Genomic DNA, 18,332 nt, shown 5'->3' on the forward strand with positions numbered 1-18,332 from the left:
GAATGGTAGAGAGATAGTATGATTGTGGTTCGATGGACCCTGTGCCAAGCACTTAAATGTGAATTGCAGAGTAATCATGTAGATGTAGATGCTTCTGGGGGGAGGGGGGGGGGTGCTAACCAGTGCTCAGTACACGCAGAATGTTGTTAGACCCATTCTTTTCCCATTCTTACAACAGAAAGGTGATGCTTTGTACTGGCGCACTGCCCATGAGACTCATCCTGCTCTGCAAGACATACAGCAACTTCTGTGGTCAGCACACACTGTGGAATTGTCTCCAATCAAGTAAATGTAGCATATGATAGGCTTGTGCAACTCATCAACCAATAACTTTTACAGATCTACATGAACAGGTCGAACATGTGTGGCATTCAGTATAGTCAGTGCCTGCACTGCTGCCTGTGGAGGCTGCACCATATATGAATATGGATGTTTCAGCATGGATTGACACATGGTTCCTCAGAACCACTTGTGCTATTGATCTATAAATGTAATCATTTCATGTACACCACATAAATCTTGAGTGACTTAGAAACCTCTAAAAGGGTATACCATTTTTTTCTGCAGTTGTATACAAATGACCTAGTAGAAAACAATGGAAGCTCCTTGAGAATTTTAACAGATAATGTGGCTGTGTATAAGAAAGTAGAAACGTCAGATGACGGTATCAGCTTACAGAACGACCTATAGAGGTTTCATGAATGGTGCAGTCTCTTGCCGTTGACCCCGAATATAAATAAATGTAACATATTGTGCTTACTCAGGAAGAGAAATCCACTACTGTATAACTACACAATTGATGACAAATTGCTGGAAACAGTATTTACCATAAAATATATGGAAGTAACTATCCAGATCACCCTTATGTGGAATGACCACGTAAAACAAATAGTAGGAAAAGCAGATGCCACATTGAGATTCATAGGAAGAAATGTAACTCATCCATGAAGAAAGTGGCTTATAGGGCACTTGTTCAACCAGTTCTTGAAAACTGTCCATTTGTCTGGGATTCTTACCAGGTAGGACTGATAGAAGAGGGAGAGAAGATCCAGCACCAAGCAGATTAATTTAAGCTGTGTGAGAGCATTAAAGAGATACTCAACAAACTCCAGTGCCAGATATCACAAGAGAGGTGTTGTACATCACTGAGAGGTTTCCTATCAAAATTTCGAGTGAGCCCTTTCTGAGAACAGTCAGACAACATGTTATTGCCTCCCACACATATCTCACAAAATGACCAGAAGTACAAAATTGAAGAAATTAGAGCTAATACAGTGACTTACGAATGATCATTCTTTCCATGTATCATTTGTAAGTGGGAGAGGAAAAGGGGAATCAGTTATTGGCACCAGATGTACCCTCCATCACACATCATTAAGTGGCTTCTGGAGTGTGACATTGATGATGATATAATAAAGACAATCACGCATCTACAAAATGATGACACATTAATAAGTTTATTTACAATATGTACACAATGTAACTATGATATACTTAACTTTGAAATATAATAGATCCTTTACTGGTGTTGGGTTATACGCAACAAAAGTAAAGTTCTTGATTGTAACAAATAGTCTTGAATGCTGATACAGTCCAGTAAGTCACTGACCTGTTGTAATGCTTAGTGGTGCCGTGCAATTTCGATGTAATTTCTCACTGCAGTCTTCGATACCACTGTAATCCTGATATAAGTCTTTGGATTCACTGAAGCGGGGCAGAGCTCTGAGAGTGGCTGCTTAAAAAGACATGCTGGACACTCAGTCACAGGCAGTGAGGTGATGTGATATAGCATCCTCTGGTGGCACATATGAGTGGCACACCCCATCAGAGACAGTGATTGATGGAAAGGTGAGGTTGCCACCAGTGCACTGGAGGGAAACTTAAATTTGTCATCACAAAAAAATGGTTCAAATGGCTCTGAGCACTATGGGACTTAACATCTATGGTCATCAGTCCCCTAGAACTTAGAACTACTTAAACCTAACTAACCTAAGGACAGCACACAACACCCAGCCATCACGAGGCAGAGAAAATCCCTGACCCCGCCGGGAATCGAACCTGGGAACCCGGGCGTGGGAAGCGAGAATGCTACCGCACGACCACGAGATGTGGGCTGTCATCACATGTGTAGTTGTGTGAGACTTGCAAGGTGCCAGCTGTGTTTTACAGAAACACTGTGGTTACCGCATTCCTCCCTCACCATCATCCCCCCATCCCACCCCATCGCAAAATGTTGCACCATCATCACATATTAATGGTGTAGACAATGATGAAGGGAAGATCTGTGCTGTGGTGCTGTTGATGATATTAGTTGTGGCATGATGGAAGGTGGCACCAACCAACCTGCATCTAGTCATTAGTCTTGTGAACCACCAGGAACATCTGATGAAAAGCAGAAGGTATGATGCCCATCCAATACCACACATGGATGCAGCATTGCCTCTGCTGAGGACAAAGAAGGCCGTACAGCTGATGGAGGGTCAATGACAATGACCACCATCACTGAGAATTGTGATGAGTGCAGCAGCAGTGCCTGTAGAGGTGGCAGTAATGGCATAGGTGGGCAGGGGTTGATTTCTGTGGCAGAATCATTGGAAGACTCATGCACTCACACGTCATGCCCTGACAAGGACTGCTCAGGGGCAACAGATTGGGTTGCAGACAGCATGTCTGAAAAATGAAAATCTGCTGCAGGATCACTATGATCATGGAAATGCAGTTGGTTTTAGTGCAGTTTATAGGTGCCCAAAGCACCATGAATTATATAAGAAGCACAGGTAGATGTCTGAGTGATGACCCCATATTCTCAGTTGTGAGGCTTGTTATAGACACAATACAAAACTTTATTCTCTGTGGGGAACTTTGTTATGAAGTTAGCATTGGAAACAGAGAGGTGAGGGTGAAAGAGAGGCAGCAGAGCATGTTGGCAAAGATCACATAAGAGTTCTAATAGTGAAGGATCATGAGCAGGCATAGTGCAGTAGAGGCTTGGAAAAAATAACAATCCATACTCCCTCGAGTGGAAAGCATGAAGTGTGGACATCAGAGCCTGAAAGTGCAATATAAATGTTCAGATTATCCTGTGACTGAGAAGAGAAAACTGTTGAAATTCCAATGAAGAAAATTGTAGATCATTGTCCAAAACAATTTTTTGTGGCAAACCTTCTCAGCAAAAGGCAGGAGCAAGTGCTTAGCACACATGGGTTTAACTTCTATCTGTCTCACTAATGGATGTCTGGTGTGTTGGTAGCAGAAATTGCCCATAAAGACAGTCAGGCATCTACAAAAAGATAATGTATTAACAAGTTCATTTACAATATTTATTATTTAATATTTGAAATATACATAACTTTGAAGTACTTTCGGCACTTTACTGGTGCTAAGTTATACACAGTGAGAGTAAGGTTCCTGATAGTAACAAATATTCTTGAATGCTGATATAATCTGTTAAGTCAGTGACATGCAGTAATGTTTAGTAGCATTATGCTATCTTGATTAATTTCTCTCTGTAATCTCCCACACTAATGTTGATACGCATCTATAGACTCACTTAGTAAGGGATGGAGCTTTGAGTGTGACTGCTTAAAAAGACACACAGCCAGTCAGAGTTGCAGGCGGTAAGGTCATGTCAATTTAGCACTCTTTGGTGGTATGTATGCACAGTGGTGGCTGCTGTGGAAGAGCACAAGTGCATGTGAACACCCTAACCTTGGACACCTTGCATATTTGTTGGTTATTTTTCTTTGAATTCTGTTAAATTTAACATAGATGATGCAGTCTGAAAGATACTTAAATCTACCACACTACTGCCCCTCTAGATTCTGTGAAACGTGGCACAGGGTCATCAGCACACCTTCAGTTGTGCTTTTGTGCATGCGCAACTCGCCTGGTGTAATTGCCTTATGGGTGAAATACATATGGATTTAACAAACAATGCACATGGTTCAAGATGTGCACAGCTGGCCCTTGCAACTCAACGAGAAGTTTATGTCAGTGTCACCAGATGGTAGCACACTGGGGCTGACTTTCATCCCTGTTTGGTCAGCATAAATCATGATACATGGTAGCACACATCTCACAAGGGAAACTCCCCATTGCACCCTCTCAGATTTGATGGTAAGAGGACCCAGTGGACAGCCTGTCAAATACTGAATGTAGACCAAGCATGAAAACAGGACAAATGTGTAATAGACTGTGAAAAAAGGCAAATAGATACAGTGAATAAGCCAAGAACAATAAGTGCAATATAGAGCAGTCAGAACAGCAGTGACATAGTAGTTAAGTGGTTAGGGTGTTCCACTGCTATGTGGGCAAGCTGTATTCAAACCTCATTTGTCAATTTTTTTTCTTTTTTCACTGTTCACTTCATTCAAATTTGTCTCCATGTCATGGTGTAACGTCCATTTGCAATGGTGAGGTGTAAGGTAGGGACCTATAATGACAATTGATTCTGCACAACTACTCTATTAGCAGCTGAAAGGAAGTGACTTTTGAATGTTAACCGCAGACATTTGATAAGTAGGTGACAAGTCAGCCGGATCCTCCATTGCAAAACATGTCTGGTGTGTCATGCATGTCACTAGTGACAGTATGTGTGTCATATGATAAGAATCTCTTATCGATAAACCTAATTTGTATGGCTGCTAACTCAGTCAGATAGGCATCTTTGCCAAATATAGGTGTTCATATGAATGTGATAACCCCCAACAAAATGATGAAAACATAAGTTTGTCATGTAAGCTGCAACAAATGAATGCAACAATTTCACAGTCACACAGTTTCTCTGTGCTCTGTCAAAACATATGTTTTTAGCGTTTTTGAAGTTGTATTCCATTTTAGAAGTCTTGACTCTTGAATTCCTTTGTTGTAACATAGTTCACATCTGTGTATTTATTGTTTTCATTTCTGTGAGACATCTGTCTGGTATCTCACCTGCTCTTACTATTCATCACATTTACTTGTGACGGTAATGTATTCTTACCACATGACTCATATACTATAACCTACGTATACTGGGACAGCTGCCAAGAGAACAAACATTTCGATGACCAGACAGACAGTTCATACTGTTGTGAAAAAAAAGAAAGGAAAAAGAAACAACAACACAAAATGGCATAAGGGAGTTTTGAATATGTGTCACCCATTGAGCTATCAAACACCATGTCCTCTCACCCACACACCATTGCTGCACGAGGCTGCTCTTTATTACACTTCTTGTTCTTGGACTGTTCACTGTTTCTATTTTTATTTTTATCGCAGTTTAGTACACCTTATTCCTGTTTTCAGCCTTGATCTGTGTTCAGTTTTTGACAGGCTATCCACTGTGCCATGTTTACACTAAACCTGATGGGGTGGCAATAGGGAGTTCCCCTTATAGATATGCTAATTCTCTCACTACATACTATAGTCAAATTAGACCAGATATCAGTGTATGTTAAAGCTGAACTGACAGTAAACCTATATTGTGGGTTCCTGAATGAGTTATAGTATATTAAGTTGTGAATTTTATCATACAGTAATCCATCTGAAGCGCTGAGAATCATAATAACCTAAAGCACATCACCATCAATTATGAGATTGTAGCATTTATTCATGCTTCTAAAATCTGTTGATCTTTTTGTTGTCTATGCTTTAGGCCCACATTGTATATATGCATATTCTTGAAAAGTTGTGTCACTGGTTTCTCTGATATTTTTGCTGAAATATGAGATCAACAGCAATGTACTTTAGGGCCTTATGGATCTCAGCACTTCATTTGTATTCTAGTCAAGTGACTATGTTGGTAGACATTACTACTTGAGTTTAATCATTTCCATAAACAACACTTTGTGTTTGGAGTTGGTAGTTTACTGTGTAGGAACCAGCTGTTGTGTACTGTGTAAACATGAACTATATTGAATTTGTTTTAAATACTAACAGAAGAGTAAAGATGTGAGGATGGGTCACAAGTCATGCTTGGGTAGCTCAGTCGGTAGAGCATTTGCCTGTAAAAGGCAAAGGTCCCGAGTTCAAGTCTCGGTCCAGCACATAGCTTTAACCTGCTAGGAAGTCCACACTCTGCTGCAGAGTGAAAATCTCATTCTGGGAACAGAAAAGTAAATTACCAGGAAATGTTAGCCATAAAGGAACTAGGGCCTCCGAGAACAGATCCTTTGGTTGAGAAAGTGACAAAATCAAATACGCATGACTACAAGCAAACATTTAACAAGGAAGTGTACAGTTACCACAAGTTGTTGTGTGGGTGCAGCATAAGAATATCTGATTTTCAACCCAAAAGCAGATTTGTGAACTAATACATCTGTTAGGAATCTTGTACATTTGTCTGACGAAATGGGAAAGCACAAAAACTGAATGAATGAATTTAGAATAATGACTGAAGTTCTTTTTGGTAAGAATTTTTCAAACAAATGGCATATGTGGCTCTATGTTTGTAATTTCATGGCATAGAGTATCATCTTTCAGATATACTGTGCTTAAATTTGTCACAGCACCATCATGCTTCCATTTTCAAGAATAGAGCAAAAACAATAACATGAATGAATTAATTAGTATCCCTCTGTCCTATTGTTAATTTTTAAAATTTATGCAGCCATTAGGTAGCATTTTCAATCACATTTCAAATGTAGGAATTTATCTCTCTTGGCTCAGCTATATTTTGAGCGTTATTTAACTGACAGAGGTAATGACATATCTGCCACACTGTCCTAGCATTATTTTTAGCAGAATACCTCCTGCAAAACTGTCACTTTGATTATGCAGTAAGTCTAACTTGAACAGTGGGTACTGCTTCTACCTTGACATCCATGTTCATTCAGTTTGTCACTGGTTGATTGTGCAAATTGTCCAGAGGCTAGTCCAGCAGGTATTTATAAGTGATGGGTAATGAGTACATATTAAATGTGAATTAATTTTCACACATTTTAAATTAGGATGTACCTGATATTTCTTTTAACAAATTTTATTATAATATCAGGTAAATGTGAGTAATATATGTGTTTTGTTTCTATGTGTTACAGAGTATTTGAGAAGATGGTTATTTACTGTGACACATTCATAAATCTGATTCCACTGTCATTTGTACTGGGCTTCTACGTCGCATATGTGGCTGGGAGATGGTGGCAGCAGTATATGGCAATACCATGGCCCGACAAGTACGATAAAGTCGTATTTGGTGTATGGGTGTAACTGCTAACAAAAATTGATTCCCACACCAAATATAATAATTTACTAAAAGGTACCCATTTGACAAAATCATGAAAAATGACACTAGTTTTTCTTTTAATCAATTTAATCAATTAAAGCTGCATGTGATAGTAACTTGATTTTATTAACAGTGTAACCTAATCTCACACAACAATATTAAAAATTATTGGTATTGGAAAGTGATTGTTACTTGAATTTAGGTTGCCATATCCTCAAGTGAATGTATACAGATATTTTGACAGAATCAGAGAGAAAGAGACTCAAGTAAATGTGTAGTTTTATATTTTGTTTTGATGTAAGTATAATCCAGATGCATGTTATGTGAAGCATCCTGTTTCATTAACACGTTAACCAAATGATATGGCCATTTTATAAACTCCCACTTAGGCATAAAATTAATTTATTCATGCAATTTTAGTGCCAGTTACTTTTTCTGCTATATATGTTTTATTATTCTAAGGAAGTAAGTTTTACTACTACTTATCTTGTATGAGGGCATTCTGAAAAGAAATGCCTCCAAATTTTTATATGAAAACTCTTAAAGCTTTTTAAATAAAACAAGCATTATTAACATTCTACATCTTTGTTATTCATGTCTGCATATTTGCAGCCCTCTGCCACTAGAGTACTCTGAGTTGCAGGCTTTAATATTGTGGTGTGTAACATAACTGTCGATGAATGAGATGCAGCATGCTGTAATCGAGCTCCAAATTTCAAGAGTTCATCCACACATGCAGCACCCTCTCCTTCAGCATGATAATTTCAGATCACACATGAGCCTTGTGACATCTGCAGCAATCTGATGCCTTGGATTCACTGTCATCAATCATTCTCCATACAGGTACAACTTGACCCCATCAAATTCTCATCTGTTTTCCAAACTTAAAGAACACCTTTGGAGACATCACTTTGATACTGATGTCACACAAGCTGAGGTGAGATTGTGGCTCCATCAACACAGTCAATTATTCTACAGTGACAGCATCAACAAACTGGTTAATGATTGGGAGAAATGTGTTTGTGGCCAGGATGGGTATGTTGGGAATAAATATGTAGGCACAAGAAAAATAAAGATGTAGAATGTTATTAAACATTTGTTTTATTTTAGAAGGTATAAGCTGTTTTCAATAAAAAATTCAGAGACATTACATTTCAGCATGTCCTCATATATGGCATCTGCATCTAGGGGCTTGCTTCCATTGAAAGTCCTGATAATAAAAATATAGGTTGTTTATTTTTTTTTTAATGATGAGACTGAAGTATAATGCTGTCTTTTTAGATTCAACACTCTTTATTTGTATGTTCACTCATCACAAACTTCATATATGACATTGCACCATAATGGTTTTAATGCAAGTCAGAAATATTTTCATACACACTGTTGTAACTTCAAGTTGAACAAATATATTTCAAGGAAGATGCAATACATAGTCACAGATCAAGTAAACAGAGTAATACATGTGTACACTTTAACAAGTCAAATCATAACTGAGTCCAAGTCTAGCAGCTGCTGGCTGGCTGGCCGCTTAGGTGGCGCTGCTGCTGCATGGCTGGCAGACAGCGCCGCATGTAGAATTCGTGCGTAACTGCACGGCAGCACTTTGAAAGATCGGTGAGTCACAACACTTTTCCCCCCTTTGAATTTTTTGCACAGGACTTGATTGAGGTGGCCTGTAGATTGCTAACATCCATAGGTGTTGTTTGACTGGCTGTAAAGTCTCAAGGAGGAGGCTTCCCATACGGATGGAAGTGTCCCCGATGATAACGGGTCGAGATGACAGGAGACATGGGGGTCGAATCTGATGCGGCCCCATGCACCAATCTGCCCACTGCGGCAAGTCCGGTTGTTATAACAGAAGACATGGGCGATGTGTCCGCGTCCGTAGGAGAAGGAGGCGAGTAGAGTTGCTCCGACAGATGATGGTCATCTGGTTCCTGCATGGGCATGTCTCCTGGTGGCGTCAGTTCTTGTGCTGGCACTGAGATGATGGCGAGAGGACTGCGTTGTGAGTAATGAGAGAATCCAAGATCCCAAGCATCAGGTAGAGCCGAAGGTGGTGTGGCAGCATCCGGAACAGGCGTTGCCAGCACACGCGGCCGAAGCTAGTCCGAATGATGCACTGCAATACCCGTGTCCGTCTGGATTTGATACAGGCATTGGCCACGGTGTCGTAAGATGTGGCCAGGACTCCATTTTGACCACCTGCCATATCCCCGTACCCATACAAGGTCATCGACAGTGAACCGGCCAAGCGAAGGCACCCGCGGCCGTGAGGTGGAAGGCCGCAGAAAATGAAGTAGTGTGCGGGGCTGTCGGCCATGTAAGAGCTCAGCCGGGCTGTGGTCGCCCATGGGGATTATATGGTAAGAACCCAGAAAGTGGAGAAGTGCATCATCAGCAGAAGAAGTCAGGACTTTCCTCATCTGAGCCTCAAATGTGCGGACTAGTCGTTCAGCCTCATCGTTTCACTGTGGATGGAACAAAGGGGCCGTGACATGCATGACGCCGTGACGGGCACAAAAATCTGCAAAATCGGAAGAGGCAAATTGCGGACCATTATCAGTAACAAGAGTAGAGGGAAGGCCTTCCAAAGAGAAAATGCGAGCTACTGCATTGGTGGTTGCCATGGTGGTAGGCAACATGCAACGGACAATGAAAGGAAAGTTACAGTAGGCGTCAATAACGAGAAGCCAATAAGTATGTAAAAAAGGTCCCGCAAAGTCAGCATGAATACGCTCCCAGGGCTTCTCAGGTGAAGGCCACAGTGACAAAGATGACTTCAGGGCAGCAGCCTGTGATGCACAAGGGCCACAGGTAGCGACCATGTGTGCAATTTCAGAGTCGATGCCGGGCCAGTACACATACAGCGCCCAGAGATTTTGTGCGAGAGACACCCCAGTGCCCTTGGTGAAGGAGGTGCAAGACCGAAGCACGCAAAGATGCAGGTACCACAACACGTGGCGAAGCATTGTCGGTGGAAAGGAAGATAACACCATCCCTAGCTGTGAGGTGGTAACGCAAAGCGTAGTAGTTCCGCAATTGATCAGAAGTCTTAGCAGATGGACGATCTGGCCAACCCTTCTGAATACAGCATCAAACCGGGAGAGGGTAGGGTCAGGACCCGTAGCAGCCGCCAGCCGGTCCCCAAAACCCGCTGCTTGGCAACATCCAGGTGGAAACACAAAAGTTTGTCCATATCGAATGACAGATCAGAACCCATGGGAAGGCGAGACAGTGCATCACCATTCACATGTTGAGCCGTCGGCCGGAAATGAATCTCATAATTGAAACAAGACAAGTAAAGAGCCCAATGCTGGACGCGGTGTGCAGCCTTGTCGGGAAGTGACGTTGGTGGATGAAACAAGGAAAAAAGTGGTTTGTGCTCTGTAGCAACATGAAATTTGGATCCATAGAGAAAAACGCCAAACTTATGAAGAGCATAAATAATGGCCAAAGCTTCTTTTTCAATTTGAGAATACTTTTGTTGGGCATCTGTGAACGTTTTGGAGGCATAATCAATGGGTTGTTCAGAACCGTCAGAAAAACAGTACGCAAGGACTGCACCGACCTCATATTGAGAGGCGTCCATGGCAAGAACAAGATGTTGGCCAGGTCGATAAGTAGCCAGGCATGGGGCCTGTTTCAGCATAGTCTTCAATTTCTGGAAAGCCGCATCGCATGATGCGGACCAGTGAAAAGGCACGTTTTTATGCAACAGGTGATGCAATGGCTGAGCCACCAAAGCAGCAGACGGTCATAACTTGTGATAGTATGCTATTTTCCCCAAGAAGGCCTGCAGTTCCTTAACAGATGTAGGGCAAGGAAGGGCATCGATCGCAGTGACAGTTTGCTGAAGTGGACGAATACCATCCTGAGAGAGTTGAAACCCCAAGTACGTGATAGATGCCTGAAAAAATTTTGATTTCTGAAGATTACACTTAAGCCCGGCAGTCTGTAAGACATGAAAAAGTGTGCAGAGATTTTGAAGATATTCGTCAGTGGTGGAGCCAGTGGCAACAATGTCGTCCTCATAATTTATACACCCAGGGACAGTGAGCAATAATTGTTCCAAGAATCAGTGAAAGAGAGCAGGGGCGCTGTCAACCCCAAATGGCAATCGTTGGTATTGATAGAGGCCGTAAGGCGTGTTAAGGACCAGAAACTGCTGGGAAGCAGCGTCGAGAGGAAGTTGATGATAAGCTTCTGACAGGTCAAGTTTAGAAAAATACTGGCTTCCAGCAACTTTAGTGAATAATTCTTCAGGTCGAGGCATAGGGTTAGTGTCGATAAGGCATTGAGCATTTACAGTGGCTTTTAAATTGCCACAGAGACGAATATCACCATTTGGCTTAGCAACAACAACGACAGGAGAGGACCACTCACTGGAAGTGACAGGAAGAAAGACCCCTGAAGCAGTTGAGATGATCCAGCTCCCATTTGACCTGATCACAAAGGGCCACAGGAATGGGCCGAGCCCGAAAAAACTTAGGCGGAGCAGTGGGTTTGAGCATGATATGAGCTTCAAAGTCGGTTGCACGGCCTAACCCAGGAGAAAAAATGGGACAAAAATGTCATCACCAAGGAATCCAATTGAGCATAAGGAATAGCATCAGAGACGATATTGACAGAGTCACCTATGGAGAACCCAAAAACACGAAAGGCATCGAAACCAAAAAGATTCTCCACGATACTATGGTCGACCATAAATATGGGAATAGTGCAAACGACAGATTTGTAAGATACCTCAGCATCAAATTGTCCCAAGAGAGAAATCTTCTGTTTATTGTAAGTCCGTAATTGCCGAGTGACAGGTGACAGGATTGGAGAACCCAACTGAAGATACGTCTGGGAATTGATGATAGTGGTAGCAGAAGCAGTATCCACCTGCATGCGAACATCTCGACCAAGTATTTGGACAGTGATGAATAACTTCCCTGAAAGGGAAGAAGTACAATTGACAGACAACACAGAATCAGAATCAGCGTCATGTTCATGAACATCATGTATGCGGTCAGATTTGCAAACGGATGACACATGACCCTCTTTTTTTGCATTTGTGACACATGGCCCAACGCTGTGGACAATCTTTCTCGTGAATATTTCATAAAACACCGCAGACATGAAGGAAGTTGCTGTGGGTTTTGCTGCAGTTTCTTAGAGGTTTGTTTACGGTTAGGCCGAGGCTGCACGTAGGAGCCACACGCCACACGCTTCGTCAACATCGCACAGAGGTTGTATTTCCCCGACGTCACCCCATGCCTCTCGAGCGGCGCGAGAAATTTCAAAAGACTGAGCGATGGATAGGACTTCATCTAGAGTTGGATTTACCAACTGAAGGACACGTTGCATAACTTCTTTGTCGGGTGCCGATCGGATAATAGCATCCCGTACCATGGAATCGGCATAGGATTCTTTGTGAACTTCAGTAACAAATTGACACTTTCTACTGAGGCCGTGAAGTTCAGCAGCCCAAGTGCAATAGGATTGATTCGGTTGTTTTTGACAATGATAAAAGGCAGCACGAGAGACTACCACATGCATTCGCTTTTAAAAATAGACGGACAGAAGTGAGCACATTTCAGCAAAGGACAAAGATGCAGGATCTTTCAAAGGAGCCAATTGTGACAACAACCGATACATTTGAGGTGAAATCCACGAAAGGAACAGAGACTTACATGTTTGTTCGTCTGCGACATGAAATACCAAGAAGTGCTGTCGAAGACGTTTTTCGTAGTCAGACCAGTCTTCCGCCGTCTCGTCGTAAGGAGGAAAAGTAGGTAGAGACAGCGATGAGAGACGCCCCGCATTTGATGCCGTGACGAAATCACGAATCACATTTGTGAGAAGCGTTTGCTGTTCTATGAGACCTTACAATAGTTGCTCTAAAGTAGCCATGGAAACTAGTGGGTCAACGGTGGAAAAGAAAAATCACTATCTCGTTGACAATTGTTATAACTTCAAATTGAACAAATATATTTCAAGGAAGATGCAATACATAGTCACAGATCAAGTAAACAGAGTAAGACGTGTGTACACTTTAACAGTCAAATCATAACTGAGTTCAAGTCTAGCGGCCGCTGGCTGGCTGGCTGGCCTCTTAGGTGGCGCTGCTGCTGCATGGCTGGCAGACAGCGCCGCATGTAGAGGACGCGCTTTGAAAGATCGGCGATTCACAACACACACTTTCGTATGATATTGAAACAAAGACTAAATGCACAGTATATCAGCAGTCTAAAAACTTACAAGAAGTGACAGTACCAAAGTGACTGAACTGAAGTGATGTCTTTTGTGTGAAGTTCATGATACATATAAAACAGTACTCCTTCCAGAATATTTAAAAGGTTCAGGAACAGATTTAAATAAAATTATGTTTTTTATGAATGCAAAATTCTTATGAATGCAGTAGAATCAAAAGATATTTATATAATTATGAAATACGTTTGCCACATTGAATTGCAAATGACACATCTCAGTGACAATTTTTTCTTTGGGGAAAGAATGGAAACTGATGATTACACAAACCCTAAAAGTACAAATCATGTGAAACCTTATAATTCAAGTTTTAATTTAGAATTAACAAACAGATTCCAGCCTCTGACGATGTTGAAAGACGACTGGAAACAAAAGGTGGAGAAAAATAGTATAAATAGAAACACATCACCAGACGCTAAAAAGCTGTATTCGTGCAACTTAACTGTAAACAAGAGAGACTGCAATCAAACTTCAGTGAAAAACAACAACATACAGACCAAATCAAGTTCACCTGTAAAAGAAATCAATATACAGGGTTATTACAAATGATTGAAGCGATTTCACAGCTCTACAATAACTTTATTATTTGAGATATTTTCACAATGCTTTGCACACACATACAAAAACTCAAAAAGATTTTTTAGGCATTCACAAATGTTCGATATGTGCCCCTTTAGTGATTCGGCAGACATCAAGCCGATAATCAAGTTCCTCCCACACTCGGCGCAGCATGTCCCCATCAATGAGTTCGAAAGCATTGTTGATGCGAGCTCACAGTTCTGGCACGTTTCTTGGTAGAGGAGGTTTAAACACTGAATCTTTCACATAGCCCCACAGAAAGAAATCGCATGGGGTTAAGTCGGGAGAGCGTGGAGGCCATGACATGAATTGCTGATCATGATCTCCACCACGACCGATTCATCGGTTTTCCAATCTCCTGTTTAAGAAATGCTGAACATCATGATGTAAGTGCGGTGCAGCACCATCCTGTTGAAAGATGAAGTCGGCGCTGTCAGTCTCCAGTTGTGGCATGAGCCAATTTTCCAGCATGTCCAGATACATGTGTCCTGTAACGTTTTTTTCGCAGAAGAAAAATGGGCCATAAACTTTAAACCGTGAGATTGCACAAAACACGTTAACTTTTGGCGAATTGCGAATTTGCTGCAAGAATGCGTGAGGACTCTCTACCACCCAGATTTGCACATTGTGTCTGTTCACTTCACCATTAAGAAAAAATGTTGCTTCATCACTGAAAACAAGTTTCGCACTGAACGCATCCTCTTCCATGAGCTGTTGCAACCGCGCCGAAAATTCAAAGCGTTTGACTTTGTCATCAGGTGTCAGGGCTTGTAGCAATTGTAAACGGTAAGGCTTCTGCTTTAGCCTTTTCCGTAAGATTTTCCAAACCATCGGCTGTGGTACGTTTAGCTCCCTGCTTGCTTTATTTGTCGACTTCCGCGGGCTACGCGTGAAAGTTGCCCGCACGCGTTCAACCGTTTCTTTGCTCACTGCAGGCCGACCCGTTGATTTCCCCTTACAGAGGCATCCAGAAGCTTTAAACTGCGCATACCATCGCCGAATGGAGTTAGCAGTTGGTGGATCTTTGTTGAACTTCGTCCTGAAGTGCCGTTGCACTGTTATGACTGACTGATGTGAGTGCATTTCAAGCACGACATACGCTTTCTCGGCTGATGTCGCCATTTTGTCTCACTGCGCTCTCGAGCGCTCTGGTGGCAGAAACCTGAAGTGCAGCTTCAGCTGAACAAAACTTTATCAGTTTTTCTACGTATCTGTAGTGTGTTGTGACCATATGTCAATGAATGGAGCTACAGTTAATTTATGAAATCGCTTGAATCATTTGTAATAGCCCTGTACATTCAACAAGACTATGTTAGAGGGTAAAAATGTGACTACAAATACTGATAAAAACGAAATATTTGCATATTCTGATCAGCATGGACGAGGCATGACAAAAATTTTATATAATGAACATGAACTGCAAGCCTGTGCATACGTGAAATCGAGAGCACCAATGTGGGAAACAGCAAAAAACATATGGGAAGAAAAACAGTGACACATAATCATAGCAGGAGGGAATTTTGTCCATAAAAATGACCTGAGTAGAGTGACATATAGCCTAGTATCATTACTAAAACTCAGGGGAAAGATGCATGTGATGGTTGTAAGAATTCCACAAAGGTATGATTTAATCCCTACATCATGCCTAAACACAGAAATACAGAAAGCAAATCAATTGTTCACTGAAATAAGAAAAACATATGATGTGTTTTATATAAATGTTGATTATTTAGAGAGGGACTGTTACAGTAAGCTTGGTCAGCACATGAATGGCAAAGGCAAGAGAATCATCTGCCAAAAGATTTGTAAAATAATGCCCACACGAGAAAATGAAGAGGAAATAGACACTGAAGCACCGACAACAGCAAGCACCTCTGCAGACATGGAAATGTCCACTCCAACTTCTGTGCCAAATCAAACCTCAACAAAACCAACACCAACAGCAGTAGCAATTGAAAATCCACCACTAACTGACAGTTTACCAGCATCACCTACAAGAGTAAAAGTCACACCTACAACAGCAGTAAAAACACCAACATCAACTATCACCACCACAGCAACAGGAGGAACTCCAGTAATTCCAGTGAGAAGAAATGTAAGGCGACAACGTCATCTGAAAGATTTTTTTATTCCCAAAAGGCCTCAAGACCAAATTAGGGTAAATAGTGCAGTTATCAACAACACCTCCAGTAGCAGTCCTTGCAGCAACAACAGAAACCACATCAGCTTCAACAACACAAGAAGAATGACCAAAGTGGTGATTACTGTGGTGTCACCGCCAGACACCACACTTGCTAGGTGGTAGCCTTTAAATCGGCCGCGGTCCGTTAGTATAAGTCGGACCCGCGTGTCGCCACTATCAGTGATTGCAGACCGATCGCCGCCACACGGCAGGTCTAGAGAGACTTCCTAGCACTCGCCCCATTTGTACAACCGACTTTGCTAGCGATGGTTCACTGACAAAATACGCTCTCATTTGCCGAGATGATAGTTTAGCATAGCCTTCAGCTACGTCATTTGCTATGAACTAGCAAGGCGACATTATCAGTTACTATTGATATTGTGAATCATGTACCGTCCAGACCGACGTTCATCATTAATGGATTAAAGTTAAGTATTCCACCAGCTACGTCCTTTTTTCTAAATTCTATTTCCTTGTCCTGTTCCAGACCTCACGCCAGCCTGCGTGAGCTAAAACGCGTGCCTTTTGGCCTCCTCTAGTAACACGGTGTTGGCTCTCCTGCCAACCAAAACAATTACTATCCACTTCGCTACACGTGAAATGAATCATTCTGGTACTACTATAGACCAAATAATAATTAGCTCCAAAACAAAATATAAAGCAGTTTTAATTAAAGCTGGACTGCAGACCATCATGCACAGGCTATAAGCTTTTGTGTAAACACTAATTCCTATCCTATAGTTATATGAGGAAGACTACACACATGGGCAGAACTTTCAATAATGCTGCAGTACAAACATTCCAGAATTACCTCCAACAAGAATCATGGCAGCTAGTGTGTAGTACAGAAAATATTTCTGATAAATTATAGACATTCATGAATATATTCAAATATTATTTTGATCTTGCCTTTCCATTGAAAGCCAAAACAACCAAATCTGTAAATGCAACAAGTGGATTCCTAGGAAATCTTGTGCTAGAAAACAGTACCTACACTACACTGCAAGAAGTTACAACACAACTACGGAATTTGATAGTTACTTAAAAAAATATAAACCTACCTTAAATAATGTAATAAAGGAGAGAAAGACATGAGACAATGACAAATACATAGAAAATGCTTCAAACAGAACCAAAGCAATCTGGCAATTTGTGGAGAAAGAAACCCAATCTGACAAAAATAGAGTTGATAATGTTGTACTAAAGACTGGCTTGGAAAACATTAACAACCTGTAGGGAGTAGCTAATATGTTTAATAACTATTTTATAAAAGTAACAGAGAAACTATTGAAACAGACCTCCAATAGAAAACAGTATTCACAAACAGGGAAAAAAGTCTCAAGCAAATCATTGTTCTTGTACCCAACAAATGTAGAAGAAGTACAGGTTACAATAAAAACTCTCAAAATGAAACACTCTGCAGGAGTAGATGATATACCTGATTTCATTATTAACCTGATTACTGAGCCCTTAACTCACATATGTAACCTATCTTTTGCTACAGGAACTTATCCTTCATGTTTGAAACTGCCAAGAGTAAAGCCATTGTACAAGAAAGGAAACAAAGATGATGTTTCCAACTACAGACCACTGGCACTTTTTTCTGTTTGCTAAAAATTATTAGAAACTCTCTTCAATAAGAGACTAACAGACTTCTTAGAGGATAATGGAATACTGTCAGAATCTCAACATGGATTTAGAGCAAACTGCTCAAATGAATCAGCAGTTCACTCCTTTCTATTTGAGGTGCTGTTAGCTTTAGACAGCAAATAACTTACCATGGGCATATTTTTAAATTTGTCAAAGGCATCTGACGCCATAAATCATGACAAATTGCTGCACAAGAAAGAAAATATTGGCATAAGAAGAACAGCTAACAACTGGCTCAGCTCTTATCTTAAGAACAGGGAACAATATGTGGAAACAGATCAGGAAAGGAATAATGTCATTAGGAAATATAGTTACAAGCTACTGACTGTTAAATATGATGTGCCACGAGGATCAGTAATGGGTCCTGTTCTGTTCTTACTCTATGTAAATGACCTAAATATAAGCAATGACCGCAGTAAAATATTTCAATTTGCTGATGATACAAACATTCTGATTACAGGAAAC

The 18,332-nt window shown here is 41.1% G+C and overlaps 1 protein-coding gene across 8 annotated transcripts in view; it reads left to right on the plus strand.

Moving 5' to 3' along the window:
* The window catches only part of LOC126469904 (bestrophin-2-like), a 668,302-nt gene that overhangs the window by 364,650 nt on the left and 285,320 nt on the right, over positions 1-18,332 (plus strand). For all 8 annotated transcript variants that reach the window (XM_050097253.1, XM_050097257.1, XM_050097256.1 and 5 more), the window contains exon 3: positions 7,017-7,151. In XM_050097253.1, the coding sequence (XP_049953210.1) occupies positions 7,017-7,151 (135 nt within the window). The remainder of the gene's footprint in view (positions 1-7,016; positions 7,152-18,332) is intronic.

This window comes from Schistocerca serialis, chromosome 3 (genome assembly GCF_023864345.2).
Source record: "Schistocerca serialis cubense isolate TAMUIC-IGC-003099 chromosome 3, iqSchSeri2.2, whole genome shotgun sequence".
In the NCBI taxonomy this organism is placed as follows: domain Eukaryota; kingdom Metazoa; phylum Arthropoda; class Insecta; order Orthoptera; family Acrididae; genus Schistocerca; species Schistocerca serialis.